The 15,865-nt window shown below is 40.8% G+C and overlaps 1 protein-coding gene across 2 annotated transcripts in view; it reads right to left on the bottom strand.

Moving 5' to 3' along the window:
• The window catches only part of LOC105929685 (homeodomain-interacting protein kinase 3), a 38,575-nt gene that overhangs the window by 7,983 nt on the left and 14,727 nt on the right, over nt 1-15,865 (bottom strand). The window contains exons 5-15 of one of the 2 annotated variants that reach the window (XM_012867558.3): nt 10,608-10,731; nt 7,606-7,725; nt 6,925-7,011; nt 6,582-6,766; nt 5,004-5,169; nt 3,078-3,198; nt 2,872-2,966; nt 2,491-2,645; nt 2,134-2,295; nt 1,671-2,042; nt 1,413-1,574 (exon numbers count right to left, since the gene is read on the bottom strand). In XM_012867558.3, the coding sequence (XP_012723012.2) occupies nt 1,413-1,574; nt 1,671-2,042; nt 2,134-2,295; nt 2,491-2,645; nt 2,872-2,966; nt 3,078-3,198; nt 5,004-5,169; nt 6,582-6,766; nt 6,925-7,011; nt 7,606-7,725; nt 10,608-10,731 (1,749 nt within the window). The remainder of the gene's footprint in view (nt 1-1,412; nt 1,575-1,670; nt 2,043-2,133; nt 2,296-2,490; nt 2,646-2,871; nt 2,967-3,077; nt 3,199-5,003; nt 5,170-6,581; nt 6,767-6,924; nt 7,012-7,605; nt 7,726-10,607; nt 10,732-15,865) is intronic. The other variant, XM_012867559.3, reaches the window with a different exon arrangement.

The raw sequence follows: 15,865 nt of genomic DNA, 5'->3' as shown, positions 1-15,865 counted from the left end.
ATACCAAATGCTTTGTTGGGAATTCTGGGAACTCTTGATATGATTGGCTCAGGAACCAGGAAGTAAACACAGGCTACACTGATCCGAAGTAGTACCTCTAGGTTTGAAAGAACAACGTGACGAAGACGTTGTTGATGGAGAGGACCTTTTTATTTATAGGGAATGTTACTTCCATCCCAGGTGACAAACGAGAATGATATAGGTTGATTTTACACTAAATATCTTATTAACTTTAGTGGACAGATGTCATATCATTATGAGTTTATTGAAAATAAGTAAATAAATCCTCAGAGTTGTGAAACGGTAACAGCTAGTCATCAGGTTTTCTGAGACTGATTTTAGCTATTTAAAAGCAACTCAAACTGAAAATGTTAACGCTCATTGGATCCAACAGTGGATTAGCGGATATTAAATGTTAGCGGAAATTAAAAAACCTAACAAGAGGCTATTACAGTCAACTGCCGTAATCAATGCTAATTAGCTTCGGCATTACTTTAGTAAACCCGACCTGATTGACACTGCAGGCTGCATATATTCACCTCCGCGGTTTGGCTGCCAACAGTGAAAAAAACATTTAGATTTTGCGACAGACTGTCTTTTATATCTAGGGTGAACTTTCACTGTGCTTTTTCTGGTCTGGTAGTTGTTTGGAAAATCCCCGGCAACCTTTAGGGAAGTAACAAAAAGCTTGGTTTAAATAGCCGAGGAACAAGAGAAATCCATTAACGGCCTCTTTTTTTTTAAAGTTTAGACAATGCTGGCTAATAGTGCTGAGAAGTCCATAGAAAACACTTTTTATTCGGATTTGCTTTAAATTGCTAAAATAATGTTAACACCACTATCCTGAAATTCAATTCAATTTTATTTATATAGCAACAATTCATGAAACATGTCATCTCAAGGCACTTTACAAAGTCAAATTCAATCAGATTATACAGATCTGTCAAAAAAAAATCCTATCTAAAGGAAAATGGTTGATCATGTTTAAGAATAAGGAGCGACTAAAGAGAGGACAATTACTATTTAGTAACTCAGGATTTCTTTTTGCGTCGCTGAAAAATATCCTTCCCCTCTTAATGTAAAATAACTGAAAAACCATAAAGAGCTGTCTTCAGTTCCAGCAAGTCCTCCCTCTATAATAATAAAACCGGCGGGACACAAATATATACCGGTAAAATATAGTTTTGGATTATCTGTTTCATTAATATTTTTATTTATTTAACGTAAATGTAATGTGATAATACCTCACAGTACAAACAGTTTTTCCTAAAACTCTTGGAAGTTTACAGACTTTTTGCTTGCGTCTGAACAAAACTGTCACATAACATGGTGCTGAAGCTAAAGTGCTACCTGGACACTGGCGGGGGGGCGGGGGTTACTGTTGTTCTGGGCTAATCCCATTAAAGCGCTACCTGTTCGGTCTCTTGCATGGAGACGCTGAAGGGCTGGACTGCAGCGAGTTGGATGCGAACGAACTGGTGCTGAGGCTGCTGTCGGGGCTGCTGAGGGAACACACTCTCTCCATAGACACGCTGGTGTTTCTGCAAGCTTCACATCCACATTCTCCTTTACATCTGTTGGTGAAATATCCCGGTTTCACAGATCACATTTCATCAGAGCAGTTTTGTAAGCAGCCGTAGCGGAACTTCTGCCGTCTCCTTTATACTCACCGGTTCAGGCGGCACCCCTGACGACCTTCGCTTCCCACCGGGTCCTCTTCGTCGCTCAGATCGCTGTGGATGCTGATCACGCTGGGAGCTGGGCTCGGCGTGTCGGCCATCAGAACGGCCACGTCCCGCTGTGGTTGTCTCGGAACGTCGACCCGCCTGTTTCCACTTGTCGTTGGCTCTTTAAAGCAGCTTTCCTTGAGCTCGCTGACATCTTTTCCCGCAGTCGTTTTTTGAATCTCCGGCCGTCGGGATTCCACCAGGGGCACCTCCCTGTGTGGCTGCCCTCTCCCCGCCACTGCCTGTCCTACAACATCGGCCATTTTGGGAGACCGACACGCTGATATCTGGATGTTGCTGGGGTGGGACAGGTTCCTTTAATGCAAAAAAAAACGATCAGTACATCAGATCAAAACCGAAGCGGGGGTGATTTTAATTTAAATACATGACGGAAGCAGAACCTCACCTGTTGTGCCCTTGTCTGTTCCGTTTACTGGCCGGTTGGGGCCACACAACGTGAGCTATGCCAATGTTGATTGGCTGATGTGCAGAGAGGGCTGGCATCTGATTGGTGAGGAGAGGCTGCTGCATCACTGCGTTGTAGTGGCTGCTGTGTGGGCGCGCTTTCCTGAGTGGAGGGAAATAAAAACTTTACACCTTATACACTGAATGAGTAAAATAAAGTCTCAACTTCAAAAACAAAAAAAAAACATTTAAAATAATGTGGTTAAAATTGCAACATATTTCCTGTCAGTGTCATTTTTACAAGCAGGGATTTTCCCCAAACATGAAAGTCTGGATGACTAAGAGTTTGGAGACACACCCCCAGTCGCTAATCCTCTGTGGTCCAGCCGTGGTGTCACTGGTAAGGGAGGGAGGAGGTGGTGGAGGCGGGTGAGAGGGTGGAGGACCCACAGGAGTCATCTGCTGCCACGCTGCTGGGACCAGAAGCTGCTGGCCTCGGCTGGACCAGGCCTGCTGCAAAGTAGCAGATTCAAGAACAAAAGCAAACACCTATTAAGTTCAGTTTGCAAACTAGTAAACTTTTCGGATGTTTGCAACACCTTGAAGCACGGCTGACATGTTGATAATAAGGTCTGACTCATAAGCAAATGTGTGAATATTGGTCTGACAACCGTAGATACACAATGCCAACATGCTCTCAGGTTTTGAGCTCAACTTCTTCTGGATGAGTGCTTCTTACCTGAGCTATCACGCCAGGTCTCACTGGGAGAGGCTGAATGGGAGGGGCTTGAGTCACCATGGGGACAGAATAGGTTGCCGGCTGATTAAGGTTACCTACGGAAAGAGCATGAATATTTAAACATTTCCAGCCCTTTTTCTTTCGAATCAAATTTCAAAAACAACACGTACAAACAGCGTAGGAAGAAACCTGCACACTCCAAATACCTTGCATTGTGGGAGGACAGAGGAGGAGGGCAGGCGGGAAGGAGTCACTGCACCCAAACTGCCCATTTCCTGTTAGCGCTATCCCAGGATGCAACATGGACGGGGCGGACTGGGTTATAGACTGGATTGAACAAGTTTACATGGAAGAAGGAAGAGCAGGTATTAACATTTGAGAAGGGAAGTTTCAAGGAAACCAAGCCTGCAATGACTAATGGTCCCAAGGCACATATTCTACAGTGACAAATGAAGGCTTTCTTCTGCAATATTACGACATATCTAACCATTAGTCACACAGAGGGGGCGTGGTTTCTATATTTGTTGAGTGGCTTGTCAAAATAATCGATTCCTCGATATAATCAATACTGAAAAAGAAAAAAAATCAATTCCTCAAAAATACTCATTTGTGTGAAAATCAATATAAACTGACTCATTGATGTTTGCCCAAACTGTAGCACTTCTTGTGGCTGCAGCGCCGTAATAACAGGCTAACAACCTCCGCTACTTACAGCTTTAAGTGACCATAATAGAGCTGGAAGTTTTAAACTCTGGCAACAAGTGGAGAACAGCAAGAAGAAAACATGCGTCCCTCTTTATAGACGAGATAAGCACAAAAGCGTAGTTCGGTCTTTCCTTATACGGCAGACCGACAAGAAAAACAAAGAAACTGCTGAACAATGCTACGTGCTAAGCTAACGCTAAAATCGTCATTGTTTTAGATGGAGGATCGTAAAATAGGCCAGCAAAGCACCCCTTTCTGCCAAAGCGTTGTAGGAAACCTCCAAGACAACATAAGCTAATGCTAACTGTTAGCTTGACAGCCCAATGACGGGATTTTATCGGTCAGAGATCCCACTTCGAGATGCTCCTTAAAGATCTGCGGTTCTGAACCACACAGCGCTCCGTTCTACTGCGGTACGAATCAACGCAAGAAAATGTTAATAGTGAAACAAAATAAATGCATCCACCTCCTTTACTCCTCCGTTTAGCTTTAAAGGCATTAAAAGGTTAATGTGGAGAATAAAAACACGTTTGAGCCAGACTGCAGCTGATGGAGCAGAAAAAAGTAGGAACCAGTGGTTACCTACGCTGCTGCTGTGGTTGATCACGAAAGAAAATATATAATCCAAAACGACCAAAAAGACAGGAGTGCAGCTGAATATCTTTGTTAGAACTAGATCCGCAGTTGCACTGTAAAAACTATGCTTGGTATACGGCAGATCCATGTTTGTCTTTTATGGAATGATTCTTTATTTGTCCTTCAGTAGCTAAATGTATTTATATCATCAGCAAACTGACAAGCAAATGGAAAAACACGGTGCAACATTAAACTTAAGCAAATATAATAAATTTAAATTGTACCACTGAATCAAAGTAAATACTTCCATAAAGGACTTTAACATATACTATTAATGTTATCTGTTTTACCAAACAGGGAATTCACCCTTAGATTGTACATTTTTCTAAAGGAGAGATGAAAAGTATGGAGGACCAACAGTGACAGAATACAAAATAAAAATAGCTCAATAAATAACCATTACACTTAAAATGTACCAAATAATTAAATCTTTTTAAATTTGTCTATGTAATTTTATGTTTTTGTTAAAAATATTTACTTTCCCTTCATATGTTTTTTTCTCTATGTATTTTAAACATATTCATAACTACAAGCAACATTGTAATGATTTATTTGTCCATTTACATATTTGTGCTTTTATCTTTTAGCAATTTCAATCCTCTATAGTAGTCACCTACTTATTGGGTATTTCCCTGAATTAAGTGTATCATACTGTAAATACTTATACTTTTTGCTCTTAACCAGAAATAAGCCTGTGCTTTCTAAAGATGTTTTTCTTAGTCTCGGTATCGAGTTTAAAAAAACTTTACTATTGTGACAACCCTGGTTCTGACAGGTGTAAATAAGCCCACCTGGGTGTGGACCTGGATGTTGCTGTAGCTCATTGGAAGTCCGGAAGACCCGGTGGGAGCTAGAGGCGGCCTTGACAGGTGGATCGTGTTCTGGTTCAAAGCATCAAAAACGGCGCTGCTGGGCCAGCTGTGGCAAACGTCCATGATGCGGAAAGATGACTGAACGCTGAAAGAAGAAAATTACATTTACAGTGGATTGCATTAGTATTAAACTTGTTGACATTTTGTCACCACAGACTTTAATTCATCTCATTTGGATTTTATGTTATAGACAAACACACACGGTAGAGCATGACTGAAGAAGATGAGAAACGATACATCGTCGTTGAACTTTAACCCAAATTAAAATCTGAAGAAAGAGGTGCGACACTTTGTGGAACCACCTCTGGCTCAGAGCTTAAGGTCTTTTGGGGCTTTGTCTCTAACAGGTTTGCACATAAAGATTAGGGGTGAACGATTTTGGAAAATATTCTAATTGCGATTTTTTTTCTTAATATTGCGATTTAATGCATTTTTTTCCCCCAGTTTAATTTATCATGTCTTTTTAAATATATACAAACAACAAATCAATTTGTTTCCTCGCCATGCGGATTAGGTACTATAAGACCTTCAACATCTAAACTCAGAGCAGAAATGATTGCGTTCTGCCTACGATATATTTCAACCAAAATTGCAATATTGACTTTTCTCTGCATTAACCACAAGTAACAAAAATGGCCTCTAAATAGAGATGTTTGTAAACAAGGACTATTTAAAACAAGAACTTTTAATATTTCTATTGATCAGAATATTGTTCAAGAGAACAGCTTTTAGTTGATTTGGACATCAATCCTTGTTGAACATAAAGTACAACCAACAAACAAGTCTATGTATTAAACTGATTGACCTGTACTTAATGCTATGTATGATTATATAAACTCTAAAACAAGTGATAAATTAGAATATCTCACTGCTGCAACTGTCTTCCCTTCTATGTGGAGGCAAACACACTTTAAACATTTTACCTACACCTAAATGACGCGTTCTGATCCACAAATTGTTACATAGCCAAAAATTGCAGACCTCTGCATTTGGAAATTGCGTTTTTTTTAAATCGCGATTATATTGAAAATGCGATTAATTGTTCAGCCGTAATAGAGATCACAAATTTTTGCTCATTCTTTGCAAAGTCAATCCATTTTCCCCATCAAGCCTGATTAAGCTTCTTTGTTCTGGCTGAAAAGAAGAATTCCTCACAGCATAATGCTGCCACCACCATGTTTCATCATAGAGCCTTTGTGTCTGGGTGTGTGTCGTCTGCCACGCAGCCTCTTTTCAACTGGGCAGGAACATTTCACTATGATGGTGGTTGTTTCTAACCAGACCCTGCTTTAAACTTTCGCCACAGCTTTATCCCAGCCCTCTCTGCGGTGTTCCTAAGACTTTCTGACGTTTGCTCACCATTGCTCCTCTATCACGTAAATAAAAAAATAAAAATAATCCCAATAACATTCAGGTTTGTGGTCGTTACATGAGAAAGAGGGGAAAAAGTTCAAGGGCAACAAATTATAGGCTGTTCTAGCAGACAAACCGCCTTACTGGTTGCTGTGGGGGTAGTCCAGTAGATGAGTCATGGTGAGGAACGGGTGATTCAGGACGCTGGAGGGAACGGTCCTGTCCTCGGCGTCGATCAGTAGCATGGTCTTAAGGAGAGACACAAACTCCCGCCGGTCCGCCTTCTCTGCCTGCATGTCGCTGGTATCAGGACTCAACACCAGGTTCACCTGAGGTATCGAGGGAGAAGGGTTTTATTAAAGAAAACTAGTATAAATATTAATAAATATGGAGCACATTTTTTTTAAAAGTGACTCTAAAATCATATTTTAATTTGGTTTGGATCAGCTGAGATTCACTGCAGGTACTTTGGTCTTGTTGGACCTACGTGTGCTATGTCATCCAGACAGCTGAAGATGTACTTCCTGGCCTCTTTGGATTTAAGTCCCGTCTCCTTCTCATGCTCCTCTGTCGTCTGTGGGAAGGTCAATGATCACAGAGTAAGGAAGTGCAGCATGTGAAGATTTTTTTTATTTACATCAGATTGCAGGTTGTTGTTGTTGTTTTTTTGCACCTTTAACCTTTTTCATGCACTTTAAAAACGGCAAAAGCAAAAATTACAAAGTAATTTTCCGCAAAAAGGCACCATACATGTTAAAACACAAAATGCTTTAGGATTAGTTTCACTGGTGAGCAGCGAGAGGTCATAACCTTCAGAATACCAGATAAAGTCGTACGCTGTCAGCATTTGCATGCAAATCTGCTTAGTCAAAAGGTTTGCACTGGGTTTTTACTAGAGATAAGTTTAAATTCATTTAAACCTCGTACAGAGGAAGTTCAGCACTGTCAACACAGCTCTGTGGCTTCCCTGGCTCTGTCCTGTTTTTGACAAGCAGCTGTTTCCTACTGGTAGAATAAAAAGATTCCTAGTTAATATCCTGAGAAATTTCTCTTTGAATCTTCCTCTCCTCCGTGATCCATCCGCCTGAGCCTCTCCTATCCAAAAAGCACCAGAGTGGCTTAATACTTGCAAGGCTATGATGTTGTGCTTGAGCTGAGAGTTGCATACCTTTAGTCTCCAGGAGGCGTAGGGGGAGTCCGGCTCTTTGGTGAAGAAACGTGTGGTCTTTGTCCCCTTGTTGAGCAGCTGCTCTGCAGGCAGTCCCTGCGTCTGAGAGATGTACCGGATCTGAGCCGAGCGAGACGGGGGGGGGGGGAGGAAGAGCACGGAGAGGAAGAAGAGGAGATGGTGAGAAAAGCAGAGAGAAGGGGAAGAAAAACGTCAAAAGCCCCACAGATAAATCAGCCTGAATTTGACTCACTGAATCAGATTAGTTAGGTTGACGCTCTCTGATGATATAACCCTGCATACAGTCATTTCTGGAAGACATGCAAACCTGTGGAACCCAGCTGGATCTTTGAGATCGTCAATGCTTTGCTAGAAATATTTTTCTGATGGGAAATTGTATGCCTCACTCCAGATTTAGGTTGTGATAACACTTTTATAAGAAAAAAATAAAAACTGGTGAAAGCCCATGATTGGTACATTCAATTTTAAATGAATAGCTCAAGTGCACACTGCTTTATCTGTTTTTATGTTGAAAAGAAAAAGTGCAGCAAAAAGTTTGTTGACAGCAGCTTTTCCTGACCAATACCGACCTCCAGTTTCCTTTTGAGATTCAATAACCATGTTTAAACACAAAAGAGTAAAACATTTGCTGAAGGATTTCTCAAAATGTAATAGCTTTAAACCAATTAGAAATTAATCAGAATACAACAATGTGTCCATTTATAGAGTAAAGCAGATTCCACCTGTTTTGATGTTTAGTAAACTCAAAACAAAAGTGCGTGCTGTTTGCTGAAAATGGTGCAAATTTTCAACATTTTACTTGCTGATCAAACCCAAATGAGGGAAAACTCTTCAGTATCTGGTCAACTGCAAATGAAAGCCTAATGTGAAAAAAATGCAGGCTTCTGTTCATTTAAAATTTAACTGGCCTGTTTATTTTGTTAGAATCTCTCACACTTCATACCCAACTGTGATTAACATTTAGAGCGAGGTAAAGGCCCAGTGAAGCAGAAAACTAGCCACACAGGAGGGTCAGAGGCTGGGTATCATCAGAGTTATTTAAAACTAACAAATTAAGTTCAAAATGGTAATCAGTAACATATTCAAAACGTACGTTCTCCTAAAACCGTAGATAAATACAGCCAAACAAGGGGAATTTAAGCTGTGCAATCATAACTTGTGACTTCTTTCAACTAATCTTATGACCGATGATGCCAATTATATCAATAAATTCATGAAAGCAAGGAGAGACCTCTTGCTTTCACAGCGGGGTCAAAATGTGCTCACAAAACAAAAAACTACACTCAACATGAAATTTTCTTCAAATAAAAATAATACAACACAGCTGAATAATTCAAATCAAAAACGATCAAATAAATAGCTATAATAATAATATAGAACCCATCTATGACTGACTGAGTCAATGGATATACATTTTTAATGCTGGGTCTTTCTTTTGTTTCAGCTGTTTGTCTTTAGAAATGTCTACATATGCTACATTTTACTTTAAATAAAAAGGTATTTGGAGTGATGCATAAAATTTACTTTAAGAAAAAGTCAAGAATTATTTTTTGTGCATAATTACTGCAACTTTCGCTAATTTTTATAGCAAAACCTTACCCTTAATCTCTATGACCATCTCAGTAATAAGAGTTATATGCAATGCGATATACATTTCAGTCAAACTTTGTTCTTTTTTTTAAAGTAGAGACATCTAATATATTTGGCTAAATGACCTTTACAGTTGACGATTTTGTTTAGAGGTTAGGAACATTAAACTGTAAGTTAAAATAACGTGTAGATAAAACAATTCTTAGGCATCATTTTAGAAAAGCTGCTAAAGGCCAAACTTTTCTAGGCAGCTACATCAAAGTTTTCACAAGAACTGGTTGAATGGGAGGCATTACTGAACCCAAACTTCACAACAGGCTTGGACGAAATCTACTACAGTGTTCTCTTTATATCATTTTCTCAACAGTTAAAACACTTCATTAACCTTTCAGTGTTGCATCAGTTTAATAAACCCCTTTTGCAACAACAAGATGCTACAGAAATGCTGTCATGAATAGATGCAGAGAGCTTTCACTGCGTCTGCGTGTGAGCGAGAGAGAGAGAGAGAGAGCGGCCGCACACGTGTCTCCAGCCTAGAACAAACAGACTGACTGGCCAGAGAGCACTGGACTCAGAACCTGCTGATGATGCACTGAATGGGAACCAAATCCTGAACGTGCAAGCAGGTGTGTGTGTGTGTGTGTGTGTGTGTGTAAGCGTGCACACGTCTACCATCGGTTTATAAATACATTTTGCTGTGTAGAGTGGAACCACAGCGAGCCTTGGCATAGAACAGCATGCTTTTGGGGGGCTCAATGTGCTCGTGTGGGCGTGCAAGAGTGTCCTGACATGGCCCGTTAATACAACGCGTTGTCAAGGCACCATCTGACTGACCACTGGTCAAACTGCTGGAGGAAATGACGCCTCGAAAACAGCAACAAACCCAAGTTCCAGAAAGAAAAACAAGAAAAGGAATAAAACACATTTGGCACATTAGGTGGGCTCGTGCACAAGTGTTTGTTTTCTAGATTTAAATCAAGCACATGAGTGTCCAAGTTTGTTTTTACCCTTTTTAAATAAGACTATGATAATCCTAAATGTTTCCGAGTTGTGTACGGCTAAACACACAATGATGCAGTTCTCTCCTGTGAACTTAGCGAGGGCTTTTTCCCATGCTCCTGCTCCCTAGCCTGGGGATTTCAGTTCCAGTCCCAGTTGTGCAGTTTAGACCACACATTGTCCCTCGATTGGGAAGATAATCACACACTGCGAGGAAACTCTGCTCACCCCAGATGAGCTTAAGACGGGTTTTCTGGTTAGTTTGTTGATCTACGTCAAACAGAGTGAGAAAGACCCTGAGCAAATAATAAACACTGTAAGGGTCTCCCTTCCCTCCAGTCTGTGTGTGTGTGTGTGTGTGTGTACTTCATCGTTGTGTGCAGAGGTGTTACCTGGTCGTATTCCAGGGCTCCGGGGTAAAGGGGCCACCCCAAGAAGAGCTCAGCGATCACGCATCCAAGCGACCACATGTCGATGGCCTCGCAAAATGGCAGGCCCAAAATAATCTCTGGAGCCCTGCAGGAAGTGAGAAGCAGAAAACTGGTCATAGGGTTCTTAGTTCCTCCCAAAAAGCGATGAAAATCCCAGATTTTCATCGCTTTTATTCAAGCACCGAATGTATTACAACAGAATGCAAAAAAAAACCCCGCAATTTCAAGAAAAAACAAATCTAAAAACCCCGTACTTTACTATCCTCGCCTGTTCAGAGTTTCCAAATCCCCTATTATTATTACTATTATTACAGTTCAATATGAATTTGTGGTAGAAAAGAAATACAGTGGCAAGACTTAAAATGTTGAGGAGTTAAGGAATCAAAGCGGGAAGAAAACAAAACACGAGGGAAAAAAAAGCCAGAAAATATGAAAGGAGGCAAGAAAGAAAAGAAGGGAAGAAGAAAAGAGCAGTAAAGAAGGTCAAAATGCAAGTAAGAAAGAAATTTCAAACAAGAAAATGAGCGAATTGAAAGGGCCTAAAGAATGGCAATACAAAAAAATTCCTCAGGAGTTATGGATGTAAGAATCGGTTCTTCTATTTTACTCAAATGTACAAATACAATAATTACCAGAGAGTATATTTCCATTAAAAACACAAACCTAGTAGAAAGGCTTTTACACAAACAGAGAGGTTTTTTTGGACATGTAGTCACATCACTAAAAAAATATTCCCAATGATTTCCACTTCTGACAATATACAGTTGGAATGGCAGTAATCAACTTAGTAAAACTACATGGCACACGATTTCAGAGAAAACGCAGAGAGTTTAAACCAGATCTAAAGTAAAATTTTATGAAACTAGTAGTTCCGTAGCATAGGCATCACGAAAACAATAGACTTTTAGACCAGGTCGCAGCAGCTGAGCAACAGTTCCACAAATAGCAACCTCTGCTGTGACGACCACAGAGCAAACGCTCGTTTCCCGGCAACAACTGGACACAAAGCAATAACGCAGCGGCATTAAAGGGTTAAAAAACAGAGACCACCAGACATCGGTCTCCTGCACAAACGAGTGGACGATTCTAAACGTGCAGACGAGGCTGCAGACCTCAAGCCCAAACCATTTTTACACAATCCCCTCCCTGGCCTGAAGGAAATTAAAACTTGCCTCATTTCCGACTGCAGCTGCGGGAGGAACAAGTTCAGCTGGGACACTCCTCAACACGTTAAGACATACAAGGTTCCGGGACTTTCACCGGGGAATTACTGGTCTGAAGACAGTTTTGAGTGGTGGAGACGGGGAGAAAAATAGGACCACAAACACACTTTTTGGGACGCAAAGTGAAAGCCAGTCACGCCTAAGGCAAAAAAAAAACAAAAAACATACATTTGACTGAAATCGCGAACAGAGAAAATTGAAGAAAGCAAAAACTTCTGAAGGCCTACGGTGGACAAATTTCTCTAATGCAACACAGCCATTAACTAGGAACAAACCAGGCAACTGCTCGATATTATAAAAAAAAACAAAAGTACTGATCTCTTATTGTGATTGAGCAAAAAAAAAAGAGGAAGTGGTGTTTTACAAAAGTGCAGACTGCAAAAACTAAAGCAGAAAGCAAACTAACGCAGCCAAACAAGTTTATAGAGATAAAAAAAAAAAAAAAAACTAAAGTGTGTGAATACTTCTTGTGTTCTTGACTGTACTACAGTCTTCGTACCAAATTCACTCACGCTACTACCACAATGGCCCTGACGTCCCAGAGCTACAACAGCTTACGAGATAACACACACACACACACACACACACACACACGTTTTGGTAGGCGGGCCAGGTTCCAGAACCAACGAGTCACACTACAGAGCTATAACAAGAACAAACAGTGCATACAATATGGTAACACCCTGGTGCTGTGAGCTGCAAACACCATCCACACTTTAGACACCACATCCAGTGCTGTTACTGATGTTAAACATGGGGGAAAATTAGTGTTGGATATCTGAGGCCGTTGTTCTTTAACGCCCGGAGACAAAGCCGATCCGCGACCGTCGTGTATCAAAACAGGTCCAGCAACATTGCCCGAGCTGCGTTTGTGCGCGCCCGTCTCAGGTTGCGCAGGACCGAGCTTGCATGTGCAGCGCCCAAACCGACGCGGGGCAGGGAGAGCGAGCGTCACTCTGAATCGTAAAAGTGACCCTGGAGGGAAGCAAACCCCCCCCCCATTTGTAATGACAGGCTGGGTTTTAGCAGAAAGCGGTGGAGGAAACGGTCTGTGGAGGCATTCAAGGGGAGGTAAACGGTAACCAGCGGCTCCGGCAACAGTAAAAAAGAAACGGATAAAAAAATAAATAAATACGCAGTAAACGAGAAGAAAAGCAATTTAATTTAGAAACAATTTATTTGAATATACTAAAAATCATTCAATCAGAACTTTTGACTATTACTATAATATCTGCAGGGTTTAAACAGCATTACTCCTTCTTGCTTTTCTGTTATCGTATCCAATTGTGCATCAGCTTTCACATTTTAGCCAAATTCTTAAGCAGGTCCAATCAAAGTAAACACAACCAATCAAATATATATATATATATATATTCATCATAATGAGTTACAATATAATAAAAAGGTTCATTCTCTTTGGCAAGCAGAGCATAGATCCATCAACCTGACTCTCACCAGATGGATGTCGCTCTGCAGAGCTCCACACGGCGTCAACACGTCCATCTAGACTAGCTGCCATTGGGAGAGATTTCAATACCACATAAAATGGACGAGCCAATCAGGATCGGCGGGTGGGATTTTGGTAGATGTGTATCAGAAGCGACTGTTTGGATTCAGACAACAATGACGGCTGACGAGGAAGCAAGTGGTGACCAGACGTCCTTGCGAGTCTCCGTTTTGCACGACCTGTCCGCAGCAATTCTTCAGTGCATCTTGATAACGTAAAAAATTGTATGCACATGCATTGTATGTAAATCTGGGCACCCGGTAACATTGATGTTGTCATTTCATCAATGTTGTCTAATCTACCGATTATTATTTCTTTAAAAGAACGGATTTATTAGTGGAAACGAAGGCTTTAGGTTTCAATGTGAGTGGTTGAAGTAGCACGTCAGTAAAGATGGCAGACAAGTGATTTATCCAATCAATGTATGCATTACAGAAATTGTTTTTCCTTCTGAAATACATCTGCAATGGAGCAATCCCAGCTGGGGGTGTGGAGCTCTGCAGAAGGAAATCCATCTGGTGAGTCGGGTTATGTATCCATCAAATCCTGCATCATCACAGCAGGCCTTTGAAATTGCCACCTTACAAACACTCATATTGTGATAATGACTGGAATTTGACATAATGTACAGCGCTACCTTGAAATCTTGAATCTGTGTCTAATGCAGGGTTTAACCAAATGTAGCTGAAAAGCTTGTTGCTATAAGTGAAAATGCATGTGCCAGCGAGCCCAAGCAAGGTGATCTCAGGACACACCCCAAAACCGGTTGTCAAACGTCTCGCTTGACGTCTCAGCTATGAACACAGGAAAGAGTTTTTACGGCGGCAGCATTCACCATGTGCTGGAAAACATTCTGCACAAGGTTTCCCACAAATGTTTTTAATGACGTGGTAGAAGCACGCTGACGGAGCAGGAAAATACGCAGCGAATGGTTTGGAGACACCCAGAAGTTTCCCAACCATCTACAACGCTAAGGAACACAAGTGGATAGAAATTATAACCAAATACAGTAATCATGTGACAAATTTCCATACATGCTCCATTCATCCAATCAATCGGCCAATTCCCTCTGGATAAGCTCTGATCATTGATCCACAGATATCAGCAACTCGGCCAGACAGAAACGCTGTTTGTTTTAGAAGTGAATAATTCATTTTTGCAGTTTTAATTATATGTGAATATCTAATATTTTGACAACTGTAGTATTGGCCTTGAAAAAAAAAAAAAAAAAAAAGCTCGATTGGCTTCAGAAAAACTACCAAACCTCTGCTTAGCAGCCAAAATAAAACAGTGAAAGAGGCCAGAAAGAAAAGCTAATCATTATATACCTCTTCTGAACATTTGTCACGGTTGGCCAGAGTGTGCAAACACAAAAAAAAGACGCAGTTTTCTTTCAACTGTTATTTTCTAAAACATCAAGGGTCAAACTCATTCGACAGCTTCTATGAACTTCAGTTGTTTCATATTTTCATACAAAAGAATTACACACAAAAGGCTAAAATAAAAAGGACATTATAATAAAGCAAAAATCCTTTACATTTTTAGGCTGACAGAGAAAAAAAAAAAACACAAACCAAGTAAAAAGCTGGGAGTCGGCCAACAAGTCAGACAAACAGGCCTCTTCCAGGCAGTGCTTATATATCAGTTATTAAGTACTATAAACACTAAACCCAGCCATTTAGGGGCTCAAGAGTCCCATTATGTGTCTGCAATGATAATCACAACAGGATCCCACAACATAAATCAAAAAAAAATATATATATATAAAGGTATTTTTAGATTAAATGAAAAAAAAAATGCAGTTTTCTGTCTTTTTCAGTAAAACTACAGGGAATCTGACACATTTTACAGGATTTGCAAGAAGCAAAAACTCTGCCAGGGGATACTTACTGGCAGACAAATGGCTGCCTACGCAACCCAGCTGAGGAAATGTTAGTGTGGCAACGTGATGAGACAAGGTACAAAAAGTAAAACAACACCTCTGTGACAAAGAAATCACATCATGATAGCCTTAAGCACAGCCCGCCCAAATCTGTCAGCCTGCACAGACGACAGCCGTCTTCTTCTCCACCTGATCTCTGTGCAATAATTATTGATGAAGGCCTCCGCTCCGTTTTCATTGTGGCTAGTTTTACGTCACCGGCCCCCGCAGGACAGACGAGTCACCTCATCAGGCCCCGCTGCCATGGCAGCGACACAGTCAAGCATGACGAGCTCCCAAACCCGCCTGAGCGACGTTATACCTGACGAGTAACGCCAACAGATCCATCTATCGTACCTTTAATTTCAACCATTCAGCAGTAAACTCCTGCCACAGATCTAGCCGCCCCAAATCCACACGAAGCTTTTTATGAATTTGCTTTTGTCTGTACCAAAACGTCCGACAACTACGGCTTGTTTTGATAAAGAAAATGCCCGGAACGCCTTTTATAAGGTTTATTAGAAGAAAATACTGTAAAACTGACTGATTTTAATGCTCTGCTACATGC

The sequence above is a fragment of the Fundulus heteroclitus genome, chromosome 2 (assembly GCF_011125445.2).
Source record: "Fundulus heteroclitus isolate FHET01 chromosome 2, MU-UCD_Fhet_4.1, whole genome shotgun sequence".
Taxonomy (NCBI): domain Eukaryota; kingdom Metazoa; phylum Chordata; class Actinopteri; order Cyprinodontiformes; family Fundulidae; genus Fundulus; species Fundulus heteroclitus.
The sequence above is the reverse complement of the archived record's forward strand: the minus strand, read 5'-3'. Positions and strand labels throughout refer to the sequence as shown.